Below are 23,578 nucleotides of genomic sequence, written 5' to 3' on the forward strand. Positions count from 1 at the left end.
TAATATAAATACTTGGTTCATGGATTCCGCCCCCCCACCTGATTTATTCTACATTTTTCTTTCTTCCCCTTCTAGGTCAAGTTTTAGTTTCTTGTCTCCATTAGATAGAACAATATACCTTTTTCAGAGCAATGAAACAATGTAGGTCACTGCACAGGTTTCATTATAGTCCTTAATTACATTTGAGAAAAAGCAGATGTTTTTAGAGTAGAACAGGGGCATGCTTTTGTGTCCTGATGCCCAACTTCTCTGTTGGCAGGCTTCAGAGTGCTAGATGTGACTTTATATCCTAGCATGCTAGGTTGGAAAGATTCTAGTCTACTGTGTCTGAATTTATAAGGGGATGTAGTAATTCTGTTTTCTTATTCTAAAAAAAAAAAAATCCCTGTTCTATCAATTATTAGCCAACTTAGTATTTAATTAATGAGTCATATATTTTTATTCCCATTATTTATTAATAAAAATTTCTAGCCGCATTGATATGCTCTTAGCTATATTAGTAGCTATCTTTTTCTAAGTACTGTTTTCTCTGTCATCACAAACAAAATGGACTCATAAAATTCCAACAGTATTCAGAGTTTTCCATCTGAATTGTTCATATGCACACACATATACACACCTATTCCTGCATCAAAGAGAAACATCTTTTGTCTTTAAGGTGCATCCCACCAACCTACAGATACTGAGTTCTGCAGAGGCTCAGGTAGGGTAGCAGGCTGACCCCAGTCTGTTGTTGGCCTAATAGACCTGTTTTTGCCACAATTCTTGGCGCTGGTTAACCTGACTTCTTCTAATTTTCTTTTCATATTGACCCCTCCATCCTCACTATAACAGAAGTAGCCCAAACTTATATATTTGCACAGTGGAATGTAATTTTTAGCAAAGTCCTTTTATTTCCCCAGCACATTCCAAACCAAAATAAAACTAGCAGACCCAGCTGACAGCTTTCTAGTGAAGGAAGACATAGATGCAGATGGTAAATAAGATGCATTACTAGTTTCATTTATGAAACATTATTGTGTAATTAGCTATTTCATATAAGTGCTTTTTTTTATAGCCAAAAGGAGTATTTTATCAATATAGCCTTTTCTCCCCATTTGTAGTAGCTTTAATGAAAACTTTTCTAATATGGCTATTCTTTTCTTTGGAGTCTAGTGCATATAATTTATTCTCTTTCAATGTCACTGCAAGGTTATAATTAAAATCATAAATTCCTATTCCATGACCCTTAGAGTGTACTGAAATTTTTTAACTTTCATTTTTTTCAATTCTCTAATTGGCCTCAATTATGCCTCTGAGTTCATATGGCTACATTTATATCATTTATGTATTTCCAGTGTAGATTGTCAATGTCTGTCTCCCCCTTTCTCAGCCTAAGGGTTGAATTCCCTGATCATCAGGCTTCACCTAGCAGGAAGGGGCTTCAGGGCCATGGATTGCAGGTCCTTCACGTTGCTAAGAACTCCTGAACCCAGCTGTTCCAGAAGACATGGATGCTCCCAGCTCCCAACCCTGTTTCTCCTGTTCCTTCTGCCCTGGCCTCCAGGGCCTCCTCTGACAACGCGCAACACACCAAGTCTGTCCCTGTCCTTCCAGATTCTCCACCCTGGGTGTTCACAGGTCTACCCTGTTTTGTTATTCACTTCCCAAACTTCACATTTGTCATTTCCCTGGTGGCTGCAATCAGAGGTCTTTGCCAGGAGCTTCTGTGTTCAGGAGGACAAGATAGCTTGTTTGTTTCAGTTTCTAATTCATTCTGACCTCAGTCAGGAGTCTTCTTTTTCTTCCTTTTCTCTATCAGAGTGTTTTTCTTTTTAGCATATGATTTTGAAATAATTGTACATTCACAGAAAGCTCCAAAAACTGTTCAGAGAAGTCCCATGTACTCTTTACCCAATGGTTGTATTTTACACAACTGGGGAGCAATATCAGTACCAAGATAGTAACATTGGTCAGTGTATGGGGGAGGCACTGTGTCATTTGCCTGTGTGTGTCTGTTTGTGTGGTCACCATGCAATCAATCTAGATGCAGGGCTGTCCCATCACCCAGGCCTCTTGTACTCAGAGCTCAACCTCCTCAACCTCCCAACCTGGCAACTGCCACTCTGTTTCCATCTCTATAATTTTGTCATTTTGAGAATGTCATATAAATGGAATCATACATTATGCATCCTTTTGAGATTGGCTTTTTTCACTCACCCTAATGCCCTTGAGATTTATTCAAGTTGCTCATACAAATAGTTTGTTTCTTTGTATTGCTAGCGGTATTCCCCAGTACAAAAGTGACATAATTGTTTAGCTCGTCACCTACTGAGGAACATCTGGGGTTTTCCCACGTTTGATTTATTATCAATAAAGCTTCTATGAACACTTCTGCACAGGTTCTTGTGTAGATAAAAATGTTTTCCTCTCTGGGAAAAATGTCCAGTAAAAATAGACCCTGCTGGGTGGAGTGGCAAATATGGTTAGCTCCTAAAAATCTGCCAGATTCTCTTCCACATAGCAATATAGTGGTTGTTCCCACCAGCAATCTGTGAGAGGCCTAGCTCCTCTGCACTGGTAATTTTTACTTTAGTTGTTTTAATAGGTGTCCTGGTAACTCATCTTGGTCCCAATGACTGGTGATGTTGGCATCTTTCCATGTACTCACTTGCTGTCTACAGACTCTTGGTGGAATGCTGCTTCTAACCCTTGGTCCAATTTCTAGGTGGGTTGTTTTGGAGCTCTTTAAGTATTGACTTTTGAGAATTCTTTATATATTCTGTATATATAGCCTTTATCAGATTTATGTTTTGCAAATGCTTTCTCCAAGTCTCCAGTTGTATTTTTTTTTTCAATTATATTTTCTTATTCAGGGTCTTTCACAGAAAAACAAAATAGTAATTTTGATTAAATCCAATTTATAGATTTCTTTCTTTGTGAATTGTACTTTTGGTATCATGTCTAAGAACTTTGCGCCACATCATAGGTCCCAAAGAATTTCTCCCAGCTTCTTCTAAAATTTTTACCATTTCACATTTAAATCTATGATCTATCGTGAGTTAATTTTGGCATACCAGTGTTAGGCTGAGTTTAATTTTTTTTTCTTCCTATAAATGACCAATTTCTTCAGTGCTGATTTTTGAAGACATTTCCTTCTCCGCTGACTTGTTTTTGAACTTTTGCTAAAAATCAGTTGACTGTACTTTTCTGTGCGCATTTCTGAGTTTTTTATTCTGTTCAATTGCGTGCATCTTTCTTCTTTCCAATACCACACTGTCATGATTACTGCAGCTATATAATAAATCTTAATGTCTGGTTGAATGATTCCTACCACTTGACTATTTTTAAAAAATTTTTTTTAGTTATTCTAATTACTTTGCCACTTCATATTAATTTTAGAATAGTCTTTCCTATAGCTACAAATTTTATAATAATCTTTCCTATTGCTGAGATTTTGGTAGGAATAACATTAAACTTAGAGACCCATTGGGAGAAAACTGATATTTTTACTTTGTTGAAACTATTCCAATCCATGAATTCAGCACATATCTCCATTTATTTAGAGCTTTAACTTCTTCCCTTAGTATTTTTGGCATACAAATCCTGTACATATTTACTCAATTTTCAACTGTATATTTCTGTTGAGTGATTGCAAATGCTATTATGGCTTAAATTCTGGTTTTCACATGTTTGTTACTATTCCATAGAAATAGAATTGGGGGACTGGTGTTTTAGCTCAATGTTAGAGCACTTGCCTAGCACGTGTGAGGCACTGAGTTTGATCCTCAGCACCACATGAAAATAAATATATAAAATAAAGGTATTGTACCCATCTACAACTAAAAGAAAATATTTAAATTAAAAGAAATAGAATTGGGGTGAGGGTTAGCAGATGTTCAAAGACACAAAATTTCAGTTAGATAGAAGGAATAAGTTCAAAGTATTTATATTACATCTTGATGACTATAGATAATAACAATGTATTGTATACTTGAAAATTGCTAGGAGAGTAGAATTTAAGTATTCTCACTATAACATAAATATGGGAAGTAATACAAATGTTAATTAGCTTGATTTAGCCATCCCATGGTATATTCACAAATTGAAACATTGTGACATACACCATAAACATATACAATTATTTGACATTTAAAAAATACATTTGTACTGTTTAAGCTATTAAAATAAAATAAATTGGGGCTGGAGATGTAGAATACTTGCCTAGCATGTGTGAGGCACTGGGTTCAATCCTCACCACCACATAAAAATAAAGACATCATATCCATATACAACTAAAAAAAGTTTTTTTAAATAAAATAAATCAATTGTTTTTCATTCTATCCTGAAACCTTTGTTGAACTTGCTTAATGGTCTCTGAGTTGTTGTCATCTTCATTGGTGTTTTGTAGATTTCTTGGTTATTTCCTATATAGATGATGTCATTTGCAAACTGAGATGGTTTTATTCTTCTTTTCTGACATGTTCACATTGATGCTCAAAATGTCCCCTTTCTGAATAATGGGAGTCTTTAAGGTTGGGTCCATTTGGCATGACCTTGCCTTTGCTTCCTTACTATGTGATATGGTCCAGGGGCATCCGGTACATTTCCTGCTGAGACCCAGGATTTCTCCAGAAAGCACTGGCTCCTCTTGTGGGGAGTAGCATTTAGGACAATAGTGTGCACTGAGGGCTACAACAGCACCTTTAACTTCTGTCCCTGCTGGACTGTGATGGCTGATGAGCTCTTCAGTACTCTCTTCTAAGTCAGTAATACCCAGCAGGTGCTCAGTACTAGTTTTTAGATGAGTAAAGAATGAACATTTGTTCAATCTGCTCAAAATTTAGTGCTTGGTGCATTTTAATCATTTTGGTTCAGAGTAGCCAGTTAACTGCTGCTTGTGTCAAACCTAAAATGCCTATTTGAGAAATGGGGCCAGGGACTAAGAAAAAATACCTCACAACTTAAGGAACTGCACTGTAATTCTCTGGGAAGACAGATGGAGGCAATTGGGTTTTATGTCACCATGTGACGTTTGTCATGGAAATGAACAGCATGATCATTGACAATGCTAAGAAGTAGACACAGTTGGGGAAAATGGCTGCCACCCTTTTTTCTTTTTTATTCCTTTTTTCTGTTTTTATTTTCATGTGGGATACTTAGGCACTGAGTGATATTATTTAAATATATACTTCCTGCCTATTTCTCACAGGTGGTTCTCACAGTTAATAAGGTGTTCTTTATTTTTAAAGAGAGAGAGAGAGAGAGAGAGAATTTTTTAATGTTTATTTTTTAGTTTTCAGCGGACACAACATCTTTGTTTGTATGTGGCGCTGAGGATCGAACCCGGGCCACACACATGCCAGGCGAGCGCGCTACCGCTTGAGCCACATCCCCAGCCCTAATAAGGTGTTCTTATAATAAGACTTTCTCTAGAAGTCCTCTTTAAATTATGTATAGCTAAATTTTGGGCATATCACCATTCACTCAGGCAAGTCTGAAGTTACCTGCTTATTTTCTCATTTTAGACACAACCTAAATGTTTATAACAAAGGGTTTTATAAAGCTTTTTCTGGAAGAGTTCAATTTCAGCAGCTCTTGAGAAAAAAAAAATATATTCTCTCTAAAGGAAACTGTTTTCATTAATCTCCAATGACTAGACCCAGGGCTCTTGGTTTTGCCTCTGGTTAACCAGGCTTGGCTTTGGGGGTCTGTCTTGGTAGAAAGGAAACCCCCTAAGTCCAGCTTACTTAGCTAGAATGGAATGGTGACCCCGAGGTTCCTTGTGTTGTGGTGCAGTCCTCCTGGTTCAGGCCGCATCTGGGGCTTCCTTAAACCCAGTGGCACTGCACCCTCCTACATGTCCTTGCCTATTTCTTCGTCATCATACCATATTCCAGGCCTGGGTAGAGCCTCTGGGAGTCAGGTGTGAGACCTGGGGACAGGGGGCAGGAGGTGCCTAAGGTGCAGCATGTGATTGCCAGAACAAAGGTTTGTAGGGCATGCTATTCCTAGAGTCTGGCCTTACTCTCTGGAGACAGAAAAGGTAGCATGGAGATTGAGGACAAGAGATTTGAAGGGAAGTTGAAACATCTGGGGTGTGTGACTGGGTTAGAGTCTTCATTCTTCACTTTCTTTGGAGGAATTCTGTCACTTCTAAGCTTCAGTTTCCTGTCTGTGAAGTGGAGACAATGACAGTAGCTAACCAGTTTTGAGTTTTGAGTATATGCTAGATATTACATAAATCACTGATTTTTAAAATATTGTCTCATGTAATTTTTCTACCAGTACTAAGAGACAGGTATGTTATCCCCATTACTCAGGACCTGGGGATTAGAGCCACCATTCAAGCAGCTTGTGCAATGTCACAGTGTCATGCAGCTAGGCAGTGTTGGAGAAGGGGCTCCTGAAGGAGTGTCTCTGGATCTAAAACGTTGGTGTCTCCTGTGAAGGAATTTGAGTCCTTGTGGGGTTGCTATGAGGACTGGATGAGAGCAGAGAGCTTTTAGCAATTTGCAGGCCCTTAGGAAGTGTCCAGAAAGGCTTCTTCTCATCTCTCCTGCCAGGAGGGCAGAGCAGAGGCTTGGTTGAGGAAAGTCAAGAGGGAGTGAGCTTGGTGTCCTCCAAGGAACTGCATCAACCCCAGGAGGTAGAAGGATGTGGAAAGACTGGAAGGCCAGGCCTCAGGGAGATGGGCCCCAGACCAGCAGGCTCATGGCTGTGGTCGTCTGTGTGGAAATCTCTAAGAACTTTGAAAGAAACATGGGGGTCTGTTTCCCAGTCATGGCTAACAGTTCAGCTGCATGGATGGCCAGCATCTTTGGAAAAATCCACAGCACAGGTATAAACAGTGCAGGGTCTCCTGGTCACAGCCCAGCCTGGGAGGGCAGCTCTGCTCGGTGGCCAGGAAGTCCATTTTACACTTTTACAGTTGAGTTTAGGGGCCCAGGATTTTGAACATCTCCCAGCTTTGTTTATAAATTAGTTTACACTTGTTGGATGCTGTCCCACTGCCCTGCAGGACTGTGTCCATGGCCACAGAGAGCAGTGGGGCCAGCTGGTAGGACAGCAGAGGGCCCAACAGGCACGCTATTCACACATTCCAGAAAGGTCTGTCATAATCAAAAAGCCACTGAAAGAAAATTTCACTTTCCATTCGGATTCCTTCTGTCTTCATTGTTGACCGAGTTTTGTCCTGGAGCATGACGCTGACTACCTGCGGCTTGGGGAGCCCTCATTTTCTAGGAGGCAGCGAGAGGCACGACAGTCACTAAGATGAGCTGTCACACTTGAGGCGGGAATCAGCTTCGGCCTTCGAAGGTGCTCCTATCTCTGCAGGCACAGCTTTGTCACTTAGTAATCAAAAGGAGTTTAACAAAAGAGTGGAACTCTTGGCAATAATTATGCTCCTTCAAAGAGGAGCTAATGCAGAGACAGACGTGAAAGGTGGAGAACATTCAAAAAAGCAATTTGCTCCGCTCGTAATTTTCGAGTATTCCTCTGCGATTATTTGCTTTTAGAAAAGTGCTAGCTCTTTCATAGCTGCTGCTGCTGATGCTTGATCCTGCCACTAAGACATAATCCCATGCGGATGGAGTCCCACAGAGCCTGGGTCAAGTGCTCTGCCCATGCCCCTTTATCTGCACAGGAAAGAAAGACTCCGGAGTACCTTGTTCTGAAGAAAGTAGGATGTGGAGAGAAGCTGTGGCTGCAACGTGAATTGCCAGCCTCCAGCTTTCCTGCCTCAGCCTACGTCATCCAAGTTGGTGGGGAGCATCTCTGGCCACAGGTGCATGACTGTGAGTCCTGCACCTGAGCCCTCTAGCATTCACTGCATTGGCCGCAGCACTGGTCTTTACATTCCATCAATTTGGTGAAAAGTGTCTTCCCTTCCATAGCCATATTCTTTTAATTTGAATTGAATTGGGTTTTGTTTTATTCCATTTATGTATAAACTGAACTTACCTCAACTTTGGTGTTTACAGAGCATCTCAGGGAGAAAGGGGCTCCCACGAGGGCCCATCTGGAGAGGCTCTCTTTGATGCCCCCCCCTTTTAACACTGGGTGAGTTCCTTTGTTTAAGAAGCTAAAAGACTTAAAAATGTATATTCCATACATTTTTTTATTAGGTCTTGTTTCTTTTTCAGAAAAAAATCTTGGCTGGAAATTTTTGTGTATAGACCTCAGCTCTACGTAGTCCTTCCTCGTTCCTGCCATCCTCTTGTGATTGTTCACACCAAGAATTTGGCATGGCCATTTATTTGTGCTTTGTACTAGAATTAATTAGTTACAATAACAAAAGCCCTCAGAAAAGTAAAAATGGACCAAAATCCTGTTTAGATTAGCTGGGACTTTTAAGAAATACTGCTATAAATAAGAAATATAGTTCTTCTGGTCAAAAGCCCTGATGAATGCATCTTTCATCTGTTCTATCAGCAGTTACCCTATAAGCTCCTTTCTTTTCCATCCCTCCTCCTAGGCAGGATCTGTTCTCCTAGAGGAAAGGACCAGTTCTGTGCATGACACAGGAACAGGTGTTGAGGAAGGCCAGGGACAGGCCTTTGGGACATCATCTCATTCTGTCTCCTGTGCATGTCAGGTGGCCATTTAAGGTAGTAGACCGAAGTTTCTGGTCATTCGGTGATTTTCATCTTATAATTCGGGGGTCTGGCTATGTGTGTACAGCAGTCTGCTGACTGAGACTTTATAAAGTGTTTAATTTGCAGCCCCACATTGGGGCTGCACCCAATAACAACATTCATACTTGTAAAAGATCAGTGAGTGGCTTAGACAGCCCCATTCACATCTTACCTTATTTGCACTTCATAAAGGCTTTTTGATGTCAGTATTTTGTCCCCATTTTATAGATGGGAAAACCAAGTGATAAACCTGAGGGAACAAAATCAGGGACATATTAGATTCTAGTTCCATTACTCAACCCAGAGTGCATTGTCTGGTTGCTTAAAGAGCCTCTGTATTAATAAGAGACTTGGATAACTCAACCCAGGTTCATTTATGGTGTTCACTTCCTTTCAGCCATAATCATCTTGTTCTGGTGAGAAAACAAGGTATTTTCCCTGTAGAACTCTTTGGGCTGTCATTCTAAGGCAGTCTGTGTTCTGCTTCCAGATACCAGGTCACTCAGGGAACTGGGCTGAGAGAAGATGAATAAATGAACGAACCTGAGCTCAGGTCTCTTTTCTGCTTTTATTTGGAGACCAGCAGTGTGCTCCTTGGGTAGGGGAATGTGCCTCTCTGCTTCTCTTCTGATGGTCCACTGAAGTTTCTTTCTGCTGCTGGGGGCCGGGCAGACCAGGCTACTTACCCAGCACCCATGCTCCTGGAAGCAGTCAGGAAGGCCCAAATCAGGCCCAAGTTTGGGAGAGAGTTGGTTGTGCTGCCTGACCTGCAGGAGCCCCTGGCCAGAGCTCCCATGGAAGGTGAGACTCCTGCATGGGTGAGTTAGCAGAAGTGAGGGTGGTGTTTCCTCCCACATTACCTACAGCAAAACCGGATCAGTTCTGAACTCTTACTATCTTTAAGGTCAGAGAATTGGGTCTGTCTTTCCACTCTGATATGCATCATATTTTATCCTAGAGCAGCTGTCACTAGGACAGCTGTGGTCAGATCTGCATGTCAGTGATGGGGGCTAGGTACTTGGCTTATCATTCCTCCAAAATCCCATCCACCTGTGGAACTTCATCCAGCTGTGTTTATGTCTTATGAGATACCTCCTTGTGTGTTTTTGTTTGTTTGTTTGTTTTTTGAGTTTTCTAGCAATTTAATTTATTATTTTTTTTATTATCTACACATGACATTACAATGATCTTGGCAATTCATGCATTTGTATCATTGGGGTATAATTTCTCATTTTTCTAATTGTACTTGTGTGGTTTTTTTTGAGATACCTCCTTGTGTGGTTTTTTTTTTTTTTTTGGTCTTTTTTAATTATTTTTTTAGTTGTAGTTGGACACAATACCTTTATTTTTTATTTATTTATTTTTAATGCGGTGTGAGGATCGAACCCAGGGCCTCGCACATGTGAGGTGAGTGCTCTACCGCTGTGCCACAACCTCAGCCCCTCTCCTTGTGTTTTTTTTTTTTTTTTTTTTAATTTTTTAATATTTACTTTTCAAGTATCGGCGGACACAACATCTTTTTTTGTATGTGGTGCATGAGGATCGAACCCGGGCCGCACGCATGCCAGGCGAGCGCGCTACCGCTTGAGCCACATCCCCAGCCCCTCTCCTTGTGTTTTAATGATCACATTTCACAGTGTCCTTTCCCTGGATGGTATCATACACACAGTATGCACTCCATTCCTATTTACTGAAAGGGAAAATTACTTTTCCACTTACTAGGGTTCAAAGTATTAAAATGTAGTTTCAAGTTCAGAGAGGAATAGCCAGAGCAAATATGTGAGTGTGAAAACCTAAATAGTTTCTTATTTTTTTGCATTTCACTTAACACAGTTATTTTTTAATGTACTCTTTTTTAAAAATACCTTTATTTGTTTATTTATTTATTTATTTATTTATTTTTATGTGATGCTGAGGATCAGACCCAGTGCCTCACACCTGTGAGGCAAGTACTGAGCCCCAGCCCCAGCCCCATACTTAACACAATTATTGATTGTATGCTTTTGTTTATCACGTTCTCTGCTTTAAAAACCAGGGAACATTGTGGATATGACAAAATGTGTGAATTTGGGTGTATTTCAAATCCACGGGACTTATGGGATATCTTACCTCCATTTGCATCTCTAGTTAAGAGTTGATCGTCAATATGGAAGAGTTGTACAAAGGTGAATTCATACAAATCTAACTGTATCTTTTCCATGTACTCGCCATTATGAAATTAACTACACCTGCCATAGGAAACGATCCCTGCATATACTACATTGAAGTGTTTTGCAAGGCATGGACCTCTAAGACAACTTACTGGCAGAAGGCTTTGCTGTCTCTAGTCTCCCCTCTCTGGAAAGTGCAGTGTATCTTTACAGAATAATGACAGCTCTCAGATTTGATGGCTGCCTTTCCCCCTAGGTGCCTGCTTGCTTAGGACTTCTGGGGACCAAGTGATAAACCTGAGGGAACAAAATCAGGGACAATATTAGATTCATACATTCTGTTAATGAACACAACTCCACTTGTCATTTATGTTGGTTTGAAATTCTGGGAAACAGGTTTCCCAGATTCTTTCCTCACTTGCTTTCTAAATGTCTTTCATCCCAGAGTCACTCACTGGTGGACAGCAAGTGTTTACTTCCTGACTCAGTAAACATGTCACTGTGGTGCCTTAACATTTATCCAGTATCCAGGGCCTCGTGATTGCCAAAACTCCTTGGAAGCAATTTTAGTTCTTGTAATTATATAGCTAAGCCAAGTTCATCAGTTCCGAAGTTGTCTGCCTTGAACTTGCTATTAAAGTGGGGCTTGCGATCTAGATTATACTCAGAACAGTGAGCTTTAGAACCAACCCATTAAAAAGTTGTTTTGTTGAAATGGGGAATATTTTAAATGTTCTAATTTTTTAAGGACTTAAAAATGAATGTTCTACATTTTCCTGCTCTCTGATTTTTTTTAATGTATTTGAATGTCAGTTAAAACTAATCAAATGTTACTTTAGCGTTTGTAATAGTAAAACTACAGACTCAAATTATGCTTTTATATGTTATGGGCTAAGTTCTTCTTTTACTGGACATTATTGAATTTGCATCATAATATATAATTCAGTACTTGTATTACCCTCCCTAGTTTGTGTTAAAAGTGCCAAAGATCAAAATACTTACTGGTAACTAAAGATGATTTATCTTTTCATGGAAGCCAAAGGATGGTTTCATTGCAAATTTTGCAGCACCCCATGGAAGCTTCTGAACCCCTCCTGAAACTCCTCCCTTTGCCCACAAATACTTCTAAGGGAAAGTTATTAAAGTACTTTCTGTCACTTCCCCTAGTATATAAATAACTCAACATAAGCTCCATGGGCCCCAAACAGTATATTCTTGGTTCAGTTATTTTCCCTTCCACTCTCAGTCACAGGTCTGATAACCCAAATAGTCACTCAGTAGACAGTAAACAAAAGTATTTGGTTCTGCTCCTACAAATGTATGCTCTGACTTTTCCTTCCTGGTCTGGAGGTCCCTCAACTACCCATTGAACTGTTTCTACCAACCATAAATCCTGTGCTTCCAGGATTATTATGTTAATGTCACATTTCTGAAAGCAGATGATCTATTGTGGCATGAGGAACATGACATCACCTGGAAATGGGTAGCAGGAAGCTCCACCATACATTCCCCAGCAAAGTGGCCGTCCCTTTGTATGCCCAAGTGTGATCTAGGCATCCACCTCCAGGGTGGCTTTCCTCCAAAGAAATTTTTTTAATTAGTGCTAATGGTCAGAGACCCCCAGGTAGTTTCTCTCTGCGTGAGGCTTTGTCTTTTCTGAATTAGAGAACAATTACTTTGTCTGCTACCTCATGCATGTGTTGGAATCGAGTGAAGAATGTTCAGAAGCTTGACAAGTTCCCACTGAAGACTGTCATCCTTCACTGAATAGCAGTGTTTTCTTTGTTAGTGAACCTCAGTTGTTAAGTCAACAGACTTCTCTCTTGTGAAAACCAGGGACAAATAGTAATAGTTATTAAGTGATCCTCTAACGTGTTATTTTTCAAATTTTTTAAAATTGTCAATGGACCTTTGTTTTATTTATATGTGGTGCTAAGAATCGAACCCAGTGCCTCACACATGCTAGGCAAGCGTTCTATCACCGAGCTATAACCCCAGCCCCTCTAATATGTTCTTTATAAACCCAACATTCTAGTTTTCTGAGCTGTAGTTCATTTCACACATATTGAACTGAGATTTTCCTTATTATTTTTATTACCAAGTCATGGAATTAGAAGTTAGAATTATGAGGTTTTATTTTTAAATATAGAATTAAAATGGAGGAAGACTAAGGAAATGATTTTATATAAAGCCATATGTACATTTCTATAAAGTAAAAGGAAAATTTCTCTGGCTGAATACTGTAATTTTCCTGTAAATTCAATGTAAGTTTTAAATGAATTCTCTGGAATTATGTTCTAACAAAGCTGAGTGGTTCATATTATGGTCAAAGTATTGAATTTTGCTACCATAATTACTTAGCATGCCCTTGCATTCCTTTAGAACACTATTCTTCTGATAACAAAAGTAATACTTGTTTACAGTACAAAGGTTGGAAAATATTTTAAAATACATAATTCAAAAGAAACTAACTTGACTCTCCCTCCTCAGAGGCCGCCTGCGGCTGCATGCTTCATGCACACATGCAGGACATGTCATGTGTACAGTTGTTTTCTCGGCGCCCAGAAGAATACACTGTTTCATCCCAAATGGATGCTGTTACGTGTGCTTTTTGAATCTGTGTCAGCACATTGTTGAAGTCTAGTAACAGAAATTCTGACTCAAAATAGGTTTTAAATTGACTGAAGTGTGGTATCCCTGAAATAGGATGTGCAGAGGCAGGCTGGCTGCAGGATGGGTGGTTGGTTGGTGGGCTCTGCCAGGCTGTCAGGGACCCAAGGACCTTCTGTTCTCCCTGTCCTTCTACCCACATTGTTAGCTTCATGCTAAGGTCATATCCTCATAGCTATAAAATTGCCACCATGAACACCAGGGACAAATGACCATGTCCAATCCTGATGTTGAGAAAGGCGGCCCCCTTACCCTGCAGGCTGCCTGGGCAGGTGTGGCTGCCACAGGAAAGCTGGGTGCTCTAGGCACGTGCTGCTGTGCTGTCACCAAAAAAAAAAGTTTCTTTTCTTAAAGCATCACAACAGTTACCAGGACTCAAAATTGATATGAATGTTTTTAGATATTTTATTTACATTTAAAAAATCAGTTTCCTTTGTAAAAACTCTTTTTTTAGAACAATTTGGAGAGAAAACAAGAGTAGTTTTATGGAGAACTAATTCTCATCTATCTAATATTGTCCAAAGATTTAGCATTTTTGTGGTGTCTTCTTTTTAACAACAACAAAAAAATAATAATAAATTTTTTTCATGAATAGTGACTTAAACATGTTCAGAAATTAAAAGCTAACAGAAAAAAAACTTAAAAATAAAAACCTTAATAGAGGTAAATTGTAATGTTTCCAATTGCTCTTTTTTTTAAGAGAATTATAGTTATACATCATATTTGGGTCATCCTGACAGAATTATTACATGAACAGAACTCAATTTCAGTTCATGTCCCCCTTTTTCCCTTTCTTCCTCCCTTTCCCTGTCCTCCTTCTGTTACTCTATTGATCTTCCTTTCACTCATCCATTTGTTTATTTTTTCAAATATTTTTTGTAGTTGTAGATGGATACAATAGCTCTAATTATTTATTCATTCATTCATTCATTTATTTATTTATTTATTTATTTATTTTTGTGGTGCTGAGAATCGAACCCAGTGCCTCACACATGCCAGGCAGGTGCTCTACCACTGAGCCACAACCCCAGCCCCATTTGTTTATTTTTGATTGGTTCTGTCTACTTAAACATAAAGGAGAAATTCCCTGGGTGTGTTTATATATGCACATAGCATTCTTTTTAAGCATTCATTCTGCATTTCCTCGCCTTTCCCATCCTTCCATTCTCTTCTTCAATCTCCTTCTTCTTCTCCACTCATCTTCCCTGCATCTTTATGATCTCCAATTCTCCTCTCCTTATTTCCTTCTTTTCCTCTAGCTTCCACATATGAGAGGAAATTTTTATGTACTTTTAAGTTTTCAAGATCCTTGAAACAATGTAACAAATAATATAGAGAATTAATGGGTATTTTACAAGACTAATTCTGAGAAATAATAAGCATATTTGAAATTACTATGGTGAAAATCAGATGTTAAAGCAGAAAGTTATATATCCCATTTTTAAATTATGCTATTAAATGTGTATAACTTCATGTGTAGTAAATATTCATATTTAATTTTAGGTGCCAATGTAACATACACTAAAATAAAATGGAACAATTTCTATGGTTCTATAAAAGAACCTATAAAGGAGTCATAAATAATTATAGTACAACTCTTTTGAAATACTTTTATGGTACTAAAAATTGAAAACTTCCTAATAGGGAATTTTTCCTAAATGAGACATGAAATAAATTAGCCATAGAGACCTAGAGTGTAATCTGTCCTGTGGGAGCCCTGAGTGAGCAGTCTCTCCTTAAGCTAATTTTATACAATGTTTAAAAACCAAGAATTTTTGAAAAACCTCTCAAAAGGTAACAGAAAGGAAAAGGTTGTTATTACATTGAATTCCTCATGAGAAGTTACTAGGTTTGCATATCCAGTTCTAGAAGGGCTCTGACTGGGATCAAAAAAACAAATAAGCAGAGCTTTCCCTGCTGGTGCAGTCCACTGGGTGCCCTGGGGTCTCTGGTCCACTGGAGATAAGAGCACAGATGAAGTGATGTTTCTGTGCTCAGAATGCATCTTGCCCTCCTTGTCCAACTCACCAGCTGGAGAGAAGTTTACCCATGTTCACAGTTTATATTTTTTAACAAATTCTACCTCCCCCACTCACCTCCTTAACTAGCAAAAGGAATACAGAATCCTAACAGAAGCAAAGGACACTGAGAGGCCCCATTTCAATGAAAAGTTGCTTGGATTTATGGACATTGTGTCTTTATTATTTGCTTTCCTTTTTAAAAATGAGTAGCATGGTGAGAGTCTTTATGTGGAGCAATTGAAAGTGTACTAGTCTACTTCTGTAGATGCCTGGTTGCCATGTGACCTTTGCAGGTAGCTGTGGTTCAGAGAAAGCATGGGTGGGTCAAGTGTGTCTCCAGTTCCTTTGGCATTATACTTGGGACATTTGAGGAGGATTTGGTCACAATCATGTAGACCAAATAGTCTACTTACTTCTTTGCACTCTTAGGATGTGGAGACAGAGCAAGCAAATGAGGGTTCTTAGTGATGCTGGAAAAATTGAAGGGTTAGCACTGTGCTCATTGGACACCTCCTTCTACTCACCAGCATAAACATAAGTATGCAAAGGTTCTAGCGAGCACCCCCATCCCCCACCCTGATGGAGAAAATCTTGACAGACTCATTTGCCCTGGGCCAAAGATTTGATGGTCTAACCCTCTACTCCAAAGATTTGTGAGCATTTCATGATCAAATAACCCTGCCTGAAAAAGAAGGAACAGCTTCCCTGGAACTTCTCTATGGCCTTGTGATGAATTCTTATAGGAATCTCTGGATTTTAGCAATCTCTTGATGTATGTATTCCAAAACATTGTCTCCTCTCAGTCAAGCTTGGTACAGATGTGGAGCACCTGAAGCACCTGAGACTTATGGCCACAGGACTCCATGGGACCAGAGAAGACTCACTGTTGCTACATTCCTAAAGTCTGCCTGTGTATTGTTTTTGTCCTTTTAAATCTTTTTTTTTAAACTCTAGATATTGCTGTGTAGTTGGTCTAATAAATTAACTTTGTCTTATCTGGAGTGGCTTTGACACTGTCTCTGATTTTTGGAACAGAGCCATAACGCTGGAGAATCAGCTGGTGATCCTTGCAACGACAGCAAGTGATTCCGGGGCTTATTACGTGCAGGCGGTCAATGAGAGAAACGGAGAAAACAAGACAAGCCCTTTCATTCATCTGAGCATAGCAAGTGAGTTTTGGAATTACAGATGATAATTCCTAAAGAAATAAAATCTTGCCTTAATTAATAACCACAGTCTGATGGGACATTTTGCAATGAATCGCATCTCTCTCTGGTATAGTAGTTATGGTTTAATATTGATCCAACATCAATAGTTTGAAGAGCTTCAGAGCTGTTGCTTCCTTTGAAATGATTTGCAGAAAATGTGAATCGAACTGGTATTTTTGAATGCAAGATCTTATTTGTCTTGTGGATTTAAAGAAATGTTTTGTACATAGTTAATGTACATTGGTTTAACAACAACAAAACGTCTTTTGACTATGAATTGTATTTTTGAACTTTATTTGAGACTAGATCAGGTACAGATTGTGTTCCTTTAATAATAATAATATTCTTGAGGAAAAAAATATGCCTATGAAGTTGTGGTAAAATCACCAGTATTTAAGCACAGTATTTAAGACTGTTGCTATCTGATTAAACTAAGAGCATGGATCATGAAGAAAACATGTACAAACCGCGGTTATATGTACAGTTTATTTGAGGGCATTTTAGTTTGAGGAAACTTTAAATGTTTGGCCTTTGAAATTGTACAGCAGGAGATAATTGCTAGAGAAGGGGAAGATAACCCAAAGCAGGAACTTTGAACTATACTGGATCCACATGTGCAAAGTAGAGGGCGTGTCATCAAATGTTGACAGTGTGAAGCTTCATGGTACAAAATGCAGTTATTATGCTGTTGAGAAAATGTGGTTGGGAAATAGTAATGCCAGATGGTAAATTTCAAAATATTATGATCACATCATACAAGAGTGAATTATATAGGTCTGGCTGTAGAGTAGCAGATTTCATCTTTTTGAACAATGCTTGAAGGTTTTCTCCTTCAGTTAGCTTGAAAAGTGTATGGCATACAGAGGGTGGAGTTTGCTCCACATGGTCCTTCAGGACAATTACTTTAGGCCCAGTAGAGTTCTCAGGGTGAAATGTTCATAGCAAATGCTGGGTGCTAGAATCTGTAGATTAGTTGAGTTCTTACCTGCCTCCACATCCTGTTAGGTGATCTGGCCAGCTGCATGTGCTTCATCCTGCCATCAGTCCTTAATTCCCAGAATTGAATCCTGCTCCCGAGGCAGATGTAGAATCACTGAGGCCTTTTAATGATCTGAGAATTATGCCAGTTGACTAGATGGGAGTGTTCTAAATCCAGTGTATGATGCACTGCCATTTAAAGGATCATCTGAACTCAGAGTCAAAGGAGAAATGAATATGACTTTTTTCAACAGTGATAACAAAGGGTGGACATTATATTATCAAGTAGATTGTGATTATTTTTAATGATTTCCACGTTTTACAACTAGAGCCATTTATTCTATTTAGCAAATCAGATTTAGTACTCAATTGTGATATAAACAATAATAGTCAAGGATGGTAGACTTCTAAGTCAGAAACAAAGAAATTGGCCTCAGTTTGTTAAAAGAGGTGAAGCATAATTTCACAAAAATTCTGGTACACGGAACACTCAAAGTTTACATTTAGTAGTTTCCTATAGGCCATTCTGATAGCCTATAGAAAATAAAGCTAGTACAGTACATTTGCAAATTACTATATGAATGCAATACCATGGCATTAGATATTTGGAATATGTAGATTTTTTTCAATAATTTGTTTCTACCCCAACTAAAAGTATATTGGAATCTGCTCATAAATATTATAATTAACTGGCTTGCATTTTGTTTCATTGTATATTTTTATCTTTTCATTGGCACTAAAGAGAATGTGTAAAAGGTGAGATATAATGAGGTTGATGATCTGGACTGGGAGAAAACCCACATTTTGTTTCTTTCTATAATTCTTTGCTTTTTATCAGGACCAGGTACAGCAGGGAGAGGAAGGACTTTGAGGAAAACTTCATTATTTAATTCCTAGGAGAACCTTTCCTATGACACATTGGATTTAGCTAAATGTTAAATGGCACCAATTATGCATTTTCCCACTAAAAGTTCTATTTTGAAAACCTCTAAAGATCAGAAGTCTTGATAAATCTGTAGAACTCCCCAGAACTGCATGCTTAAATTAGGTTCTGTCTGGACCATGGTGATGCTGTCTGCAATGGGAGCCACAGCTTGGGCCTGACGCCTGGGGAGCACTGCAGGCCCCTCACCACCCTGGATTTATTATGAAATTAGATATTCAAAATACCCTTTCACACCTTGGCAAGACATAGTGTGCTGTGGACCTAGAAATCTTTTTATTCTGAGGTAGCCTTTTGTGAAAACACCAACAAGACTGATGAAAAATTTTTTAAATTTGCCAGCCTGCATTTCTGAAGAATCAAAAGACATTACAGCCAATTATTATTTAATGAAGACACATCTTTCCTTGGTGTCAGAAGAATAAAGTAAGAACCTTTGTGTAGTGACTGTAGTCAGAGTAGCAATGTGCCAGGAGTCAGATTCCTGGTGGATTGCACTGTAGTTAATTTAGCAGTGGTGTGTCCTTTGTCCTACCTCTCCTTCCCCTCTGTGGGGACAGCAGGGCATGAGGACGGAGCAGTGGGGCTAGCCTTGTCTCAGAGCATGTAGATGAGCCATGTGCTATCACTGCCAATGGGAGGAAAAAATGTTTCCAGAACAACTGTACCTCAAAGTTCAAAATCCTTACTACCTTTTGCTGAATATTTTGGCTATGCTTAAAGTTTGTGGGAAGCAAAAGATAAAGAGAGTATGGCTAAAAATAAATAAATTTTTAAAAGCAGGAGTGTTAGAAGTGAAATGCAGCCCTGTAGTGGCCACACCTGCTGTTACGTACGCTTTTCATCGTTGGTATTTTTTATGTCTTAAGGCTTCTCCCCGTTTGTTTGGTTAAGAAGATAAACTGCAGCCTGGGCAGCACGGCTGTTCCTGTCGGGAAGTCCAGGAGGTCTCTGAGCTCTCCATCTCTGGCCAGTAGGGAAAGCTTGCTGCCTTCACAGGGGTGGATTCACTTTGAAGTTCTTATGTGACGTGAAACCAGCAGATGTTAAGGACACAGGTGGGACTGCTGAAGCGTCCTGTATGAATTTTTCATAGCTGGCTCCCGCAGCTCAAATGCACACCAGAAAAAGAATTGGTCAGGACTCACCTGAGAGTCGACATTTCTATTCTGAGGTCAAACCCAGGCAAGCTTTATAAACCTGTCAACCTGTTTTTCAGTCTAACTTTGAAGATTTTACATTGAGTTCACTTTTGTGGATCAAATCTTCTCAACTGAATTAATATGTGAATGGAAGTTTCTTCTTATAAAAAAAAAAAAAAAGACCATAGTTAGGAGATGAGAAGAATTCTGTAGAGTGATTAATCAATCATTGTTTAAGTGCCATTGTACATACCTCAGACACATCATCAGTTCTGATCCAATATTCAAAATGTCCAGTGTAATGAGATTCTCTACTAGGGATGAAGCTTAGATTAAAAAAGAAATGACTGCCTCTCTCCTTCCTGCTTTTTTCACCTCTTTCATTTTAATGTCTCCTCTTCAAACAACATTTGCAGATAGGATATCATTTCAGCTGATTCTCCTTCAGGCTGACAAACCCTTGCTTTTAATTCTGAAGACCACTTAACATTCTTTTGTCCTCTATAATGCTAATTTAACTGCAGACCTCATATATGGTTAGTAGTTGAAAGTGGATTCCTGAGAATAATATCTTTGCACAGTCATTGGAGAGGACTGCCCTGTAAAACATGCCTTTTGTGTGCCTGGATAAAATTCTATCTCATTTTCCTTATGCCTTTAACATTAAAGGGGACAAGGGGCAGGCATAAGCCTTTCAAATGGACTCTGACATAAGTTGAATTCCTAAACAGTAGGAACAGTTTGAAATACAGTCTTACTCAAAATCTGTCTGGGGATAGGACCCACATTCCAGGTGATCAGCTTCGAATCAAGCTGCAACTCTATAGGTTGCATGATGCTTTACTGCCAGAATTTTCAGATAATATAAAAAAGAAAGTGTATTTTATAGAGAAATCATGAGTTTAGTGGTTTAGCCACATATTGAACCTGCTAAGTTGGGTGTGTAATGAGACAGAGGTGTGTGCTGGTTCCAGTCTCTGGAGCCACTCTGGTCCTGATGGGCAGGACCATGTCTGGGGCTCTGCACTCTGTAACTCCTTTATACATACTCCATTAGGAAATGAACCCCAGGCATTATCCCCAACCTAGGATTACTTAGTTATGTAGAAGTTGTAAGGATTGATGTCATACCAAAGAGAGAAAGCCAAAGTATAAAATATTTTAAGAATCTTGCTCATCATAAAAATTTCATTTCTTTGGAATGGCATGATATATACTTTGTAAGTAGAAATTCCTATTTCACTTGATCATTGTAATAATGTTTAATTTTTTGGCCAAATTCCTATGACTTGTGGTTGCAAAGAATTGTGTTTCCTGGTCATGTGATATCCATTCCACAAGAATTTGTTTAGTTCAAACTAAATATCCATATGGATAACTGTGCTCCTGCTGGTAAAGGTGAAACCATAGCCTGTTGGAGTGTTCTGAAAGCAGACAGGCACAGGAGGGCATCCTGTCTACTTCTTGATAAGTGAGAACATCCAAATGCCCCTGGGATAGCTTGAACACAGTGAGAGAGGTGACCACCCAACTAAATACTTGATCTGCTTGATGAACAATGTTAAAGCTTGGTTTTTACTTATTTTCACTTAAAAACATTAATTAAAATGTCAAGTCTAATATTTTGTTTCTGAACCCAAAATATTCACATGCATGTGTGGACTGATGAATGACTTTAAACTCTGAGGACAGCTGGTGACTGACAACAAGACTTAAGGAAAGACAAAAAAAAATCCAAAAAACAAAAACAGAAAGACTGAAGAGATGAGGCCATCATTCTCTCCGCACACCCCGAAACCAAGACTGGATTATTTCTGTTGCCCCTTCATACTATCTCACTCATCTTCCAGCTTTTCTTATCCCAATGTATCTTTCTTTCCTTTTTGTGATTTATCCTATCCTTGCTTTGCCATAGGTCAACCGTAAAGAATCAGGTTCAACTGTGAACTGTAATTTGCCCTGAACTCTTGAGCAAATCTGGAATAGCCCAGCACCCCTGGTCTCCCAAGGCAGCATCTTCCCACTGGGCTGTCTTACCTGGAGCCCAAAAGGACTTGCAGAGGGATAAGCAAACAAATGACATTCTCAGGGGATTCGTCCAGGTTCTTTCATACACTCTTTTAAAAAGGTCTGTCTGAGGATACCTGGGGTCCAGGTGACTCTTCTCTCAATTGTCCTTTCCTTCATGTACAAGATGGAAGGCTCATGTGTCACTCATTCTGCTTTTCAACATGAGCACTATCTGAGGATATAAATGCACAGGGGCCAAACAGAGGGACGATTCTAAATGTCAGTGGCAGAACTGAGAAAGACTAATAACTGGGAAATAAATCATTTTGTAAATCAGTTTTTTGCTGTTTTCAAAGTGAAGTGGGACCCAGACACATTACCAGATGACATTTCATTATAAATATTTCCAATGACTGCTGTGATAGTCCCCCCATTGTTGGGACAAGAAGGCAGTTCCATCTCCTTTGCAGTTTGGGGGGCCGTGAGTGGAATATAGTGTGTCACTTTCAAGCTCTTCCCTGTCCAGGCCACAGGTCGAGAGGGTGGAGCCACAGGAGGGAAGCATCCAGGTCTGAGTGTCAGCACAGGAAAGCTTGACACAGGAGCATTCCAGCAGAACTGGATTCAGGAGTGAGAAACAAAGCTCTGGCCCTTGCCCTGAGATTTCATGTTTGCTTGTTATTTAAACAAAGAATCAGCCTGTCCCAATTGGTAAATGACTCTGTGACTTTAGGTTTATAACTCAGCAATTTAAAGAATAGAGAGATATTCAATGACAAAATTCCTTTCATTCTCATTCATAACTTTACTTGGACAAAATTTCATAGTAGTTATATCTATAAAACATAAAATTTTAGATAAGGATTATTTTAGATAGGATTAGAACTAGGGTTAAATTTCACTATCCATCTATCTCATTGAGGGGCTCAGTTCCAGTTTTTAAAAAATATATAAAATATTCATCAAAACTTTTTGGCGGAGGATCAATGATAACTATAATAATAACTCAGTGTAAGTACTGCTGTTGTTTCTCCCAAAGTCATTCAGTCCCTGGGTAAAACTTAAATTTATGCACATATTTTTCGGAGGCTATAATGGGCTGATCAATAAGATACTTTCAGTCAGTAAATGTAGTAAATTAGGATAAAATTCTGTAGGAAAAGAAGAATAGAAATACAAATTCAAGAAGAAAAAAAGAAATAGTAAAATTTCTTACTATTAAGAGTTAGAGCTTGTTCATATATTTTTAAAGTGGGTGATGATGTGTATCAAATCTTTAGACCTGTTCTATCAAATATTTAGATTCCTTTGAATACATAAAAAAGAATATAAAGAATATACCTGGGCTGGGGTTGTGGTAGAGAGCTTGCCTAGCAATCTGTGAGGCACTGGGTTCGATCCTCAACACCACCTAAAAATAAGTAAATAAATAAAATAAAAGTCTATCAACAACTAAAAAAATTTTGAAGAAAAAGTACAGCAATAGTTTTATTTTATTTAAAATATATCAGAATATTAAAATATACTGAAAATTATATTATTTGCAGCCCCTCAAATTTATAATGAAAAACTTTGATGTCAACCTAGAATGTGGAAAAGATCATTCTACAAATCTTTTCAGATGATCTAGAAGCATAAACTGTTTTAAGCTACATGCAGATTCAGTGATAATTTCTAAATAAAAAGTGACGTTTCGTGACCCTCCAGGGCACAGATGAATGAGGGCACTAGCCTCCTTGAGCACCAGATGAAAGTGTTCATGTGTGTTTGCCTTGCCCAGTTTCCACGACAGCCCTGGAAACAAGAACCAGCTCCATTTCAAGCCAAGTACACAGAAG

At 38.9% G+C, this 23,578-nt stretch overlaps 1 protein-coding gene across 3 annotated transcripts in view; it reads left to right on the forward strand.

The window, feature by feature from the left end:
• The window catches only part of Sdk1 (sidekick cell adhesion molecule 1), a 521,957-nt gene that overhangs the window by 158,810 nt on the left and 339,569 nt on the right, over positions 1-23,578 (forward strand). For all 3 annotated transcript variants that reach the window (XM_048785279.1, XM_048785280.1, XM_048785281.1), the window contains exon 4: positions 16,495-16,628. In XM_048785279.1, the coding sequence (XP_048641236.1) occupies positions 16,495-16,628 (134 nt within the window). The remainder of the gene's footprint in view (positions 1-16,494; positions 16,629-23,578) is intronic.

This window comes from Marmota marmota, unplaced genomic scaffold, assembly GCF_001458135.2.
Source record: "Marmota marmota marmota unplaced genomic scaffold, marMar, whole genome shotgun sequence".
NCBI lineage: Eukaryota > Metazoa > Chordata > Mammalia > Rodentia > Sciuridae > Marmota > Marmota marmota.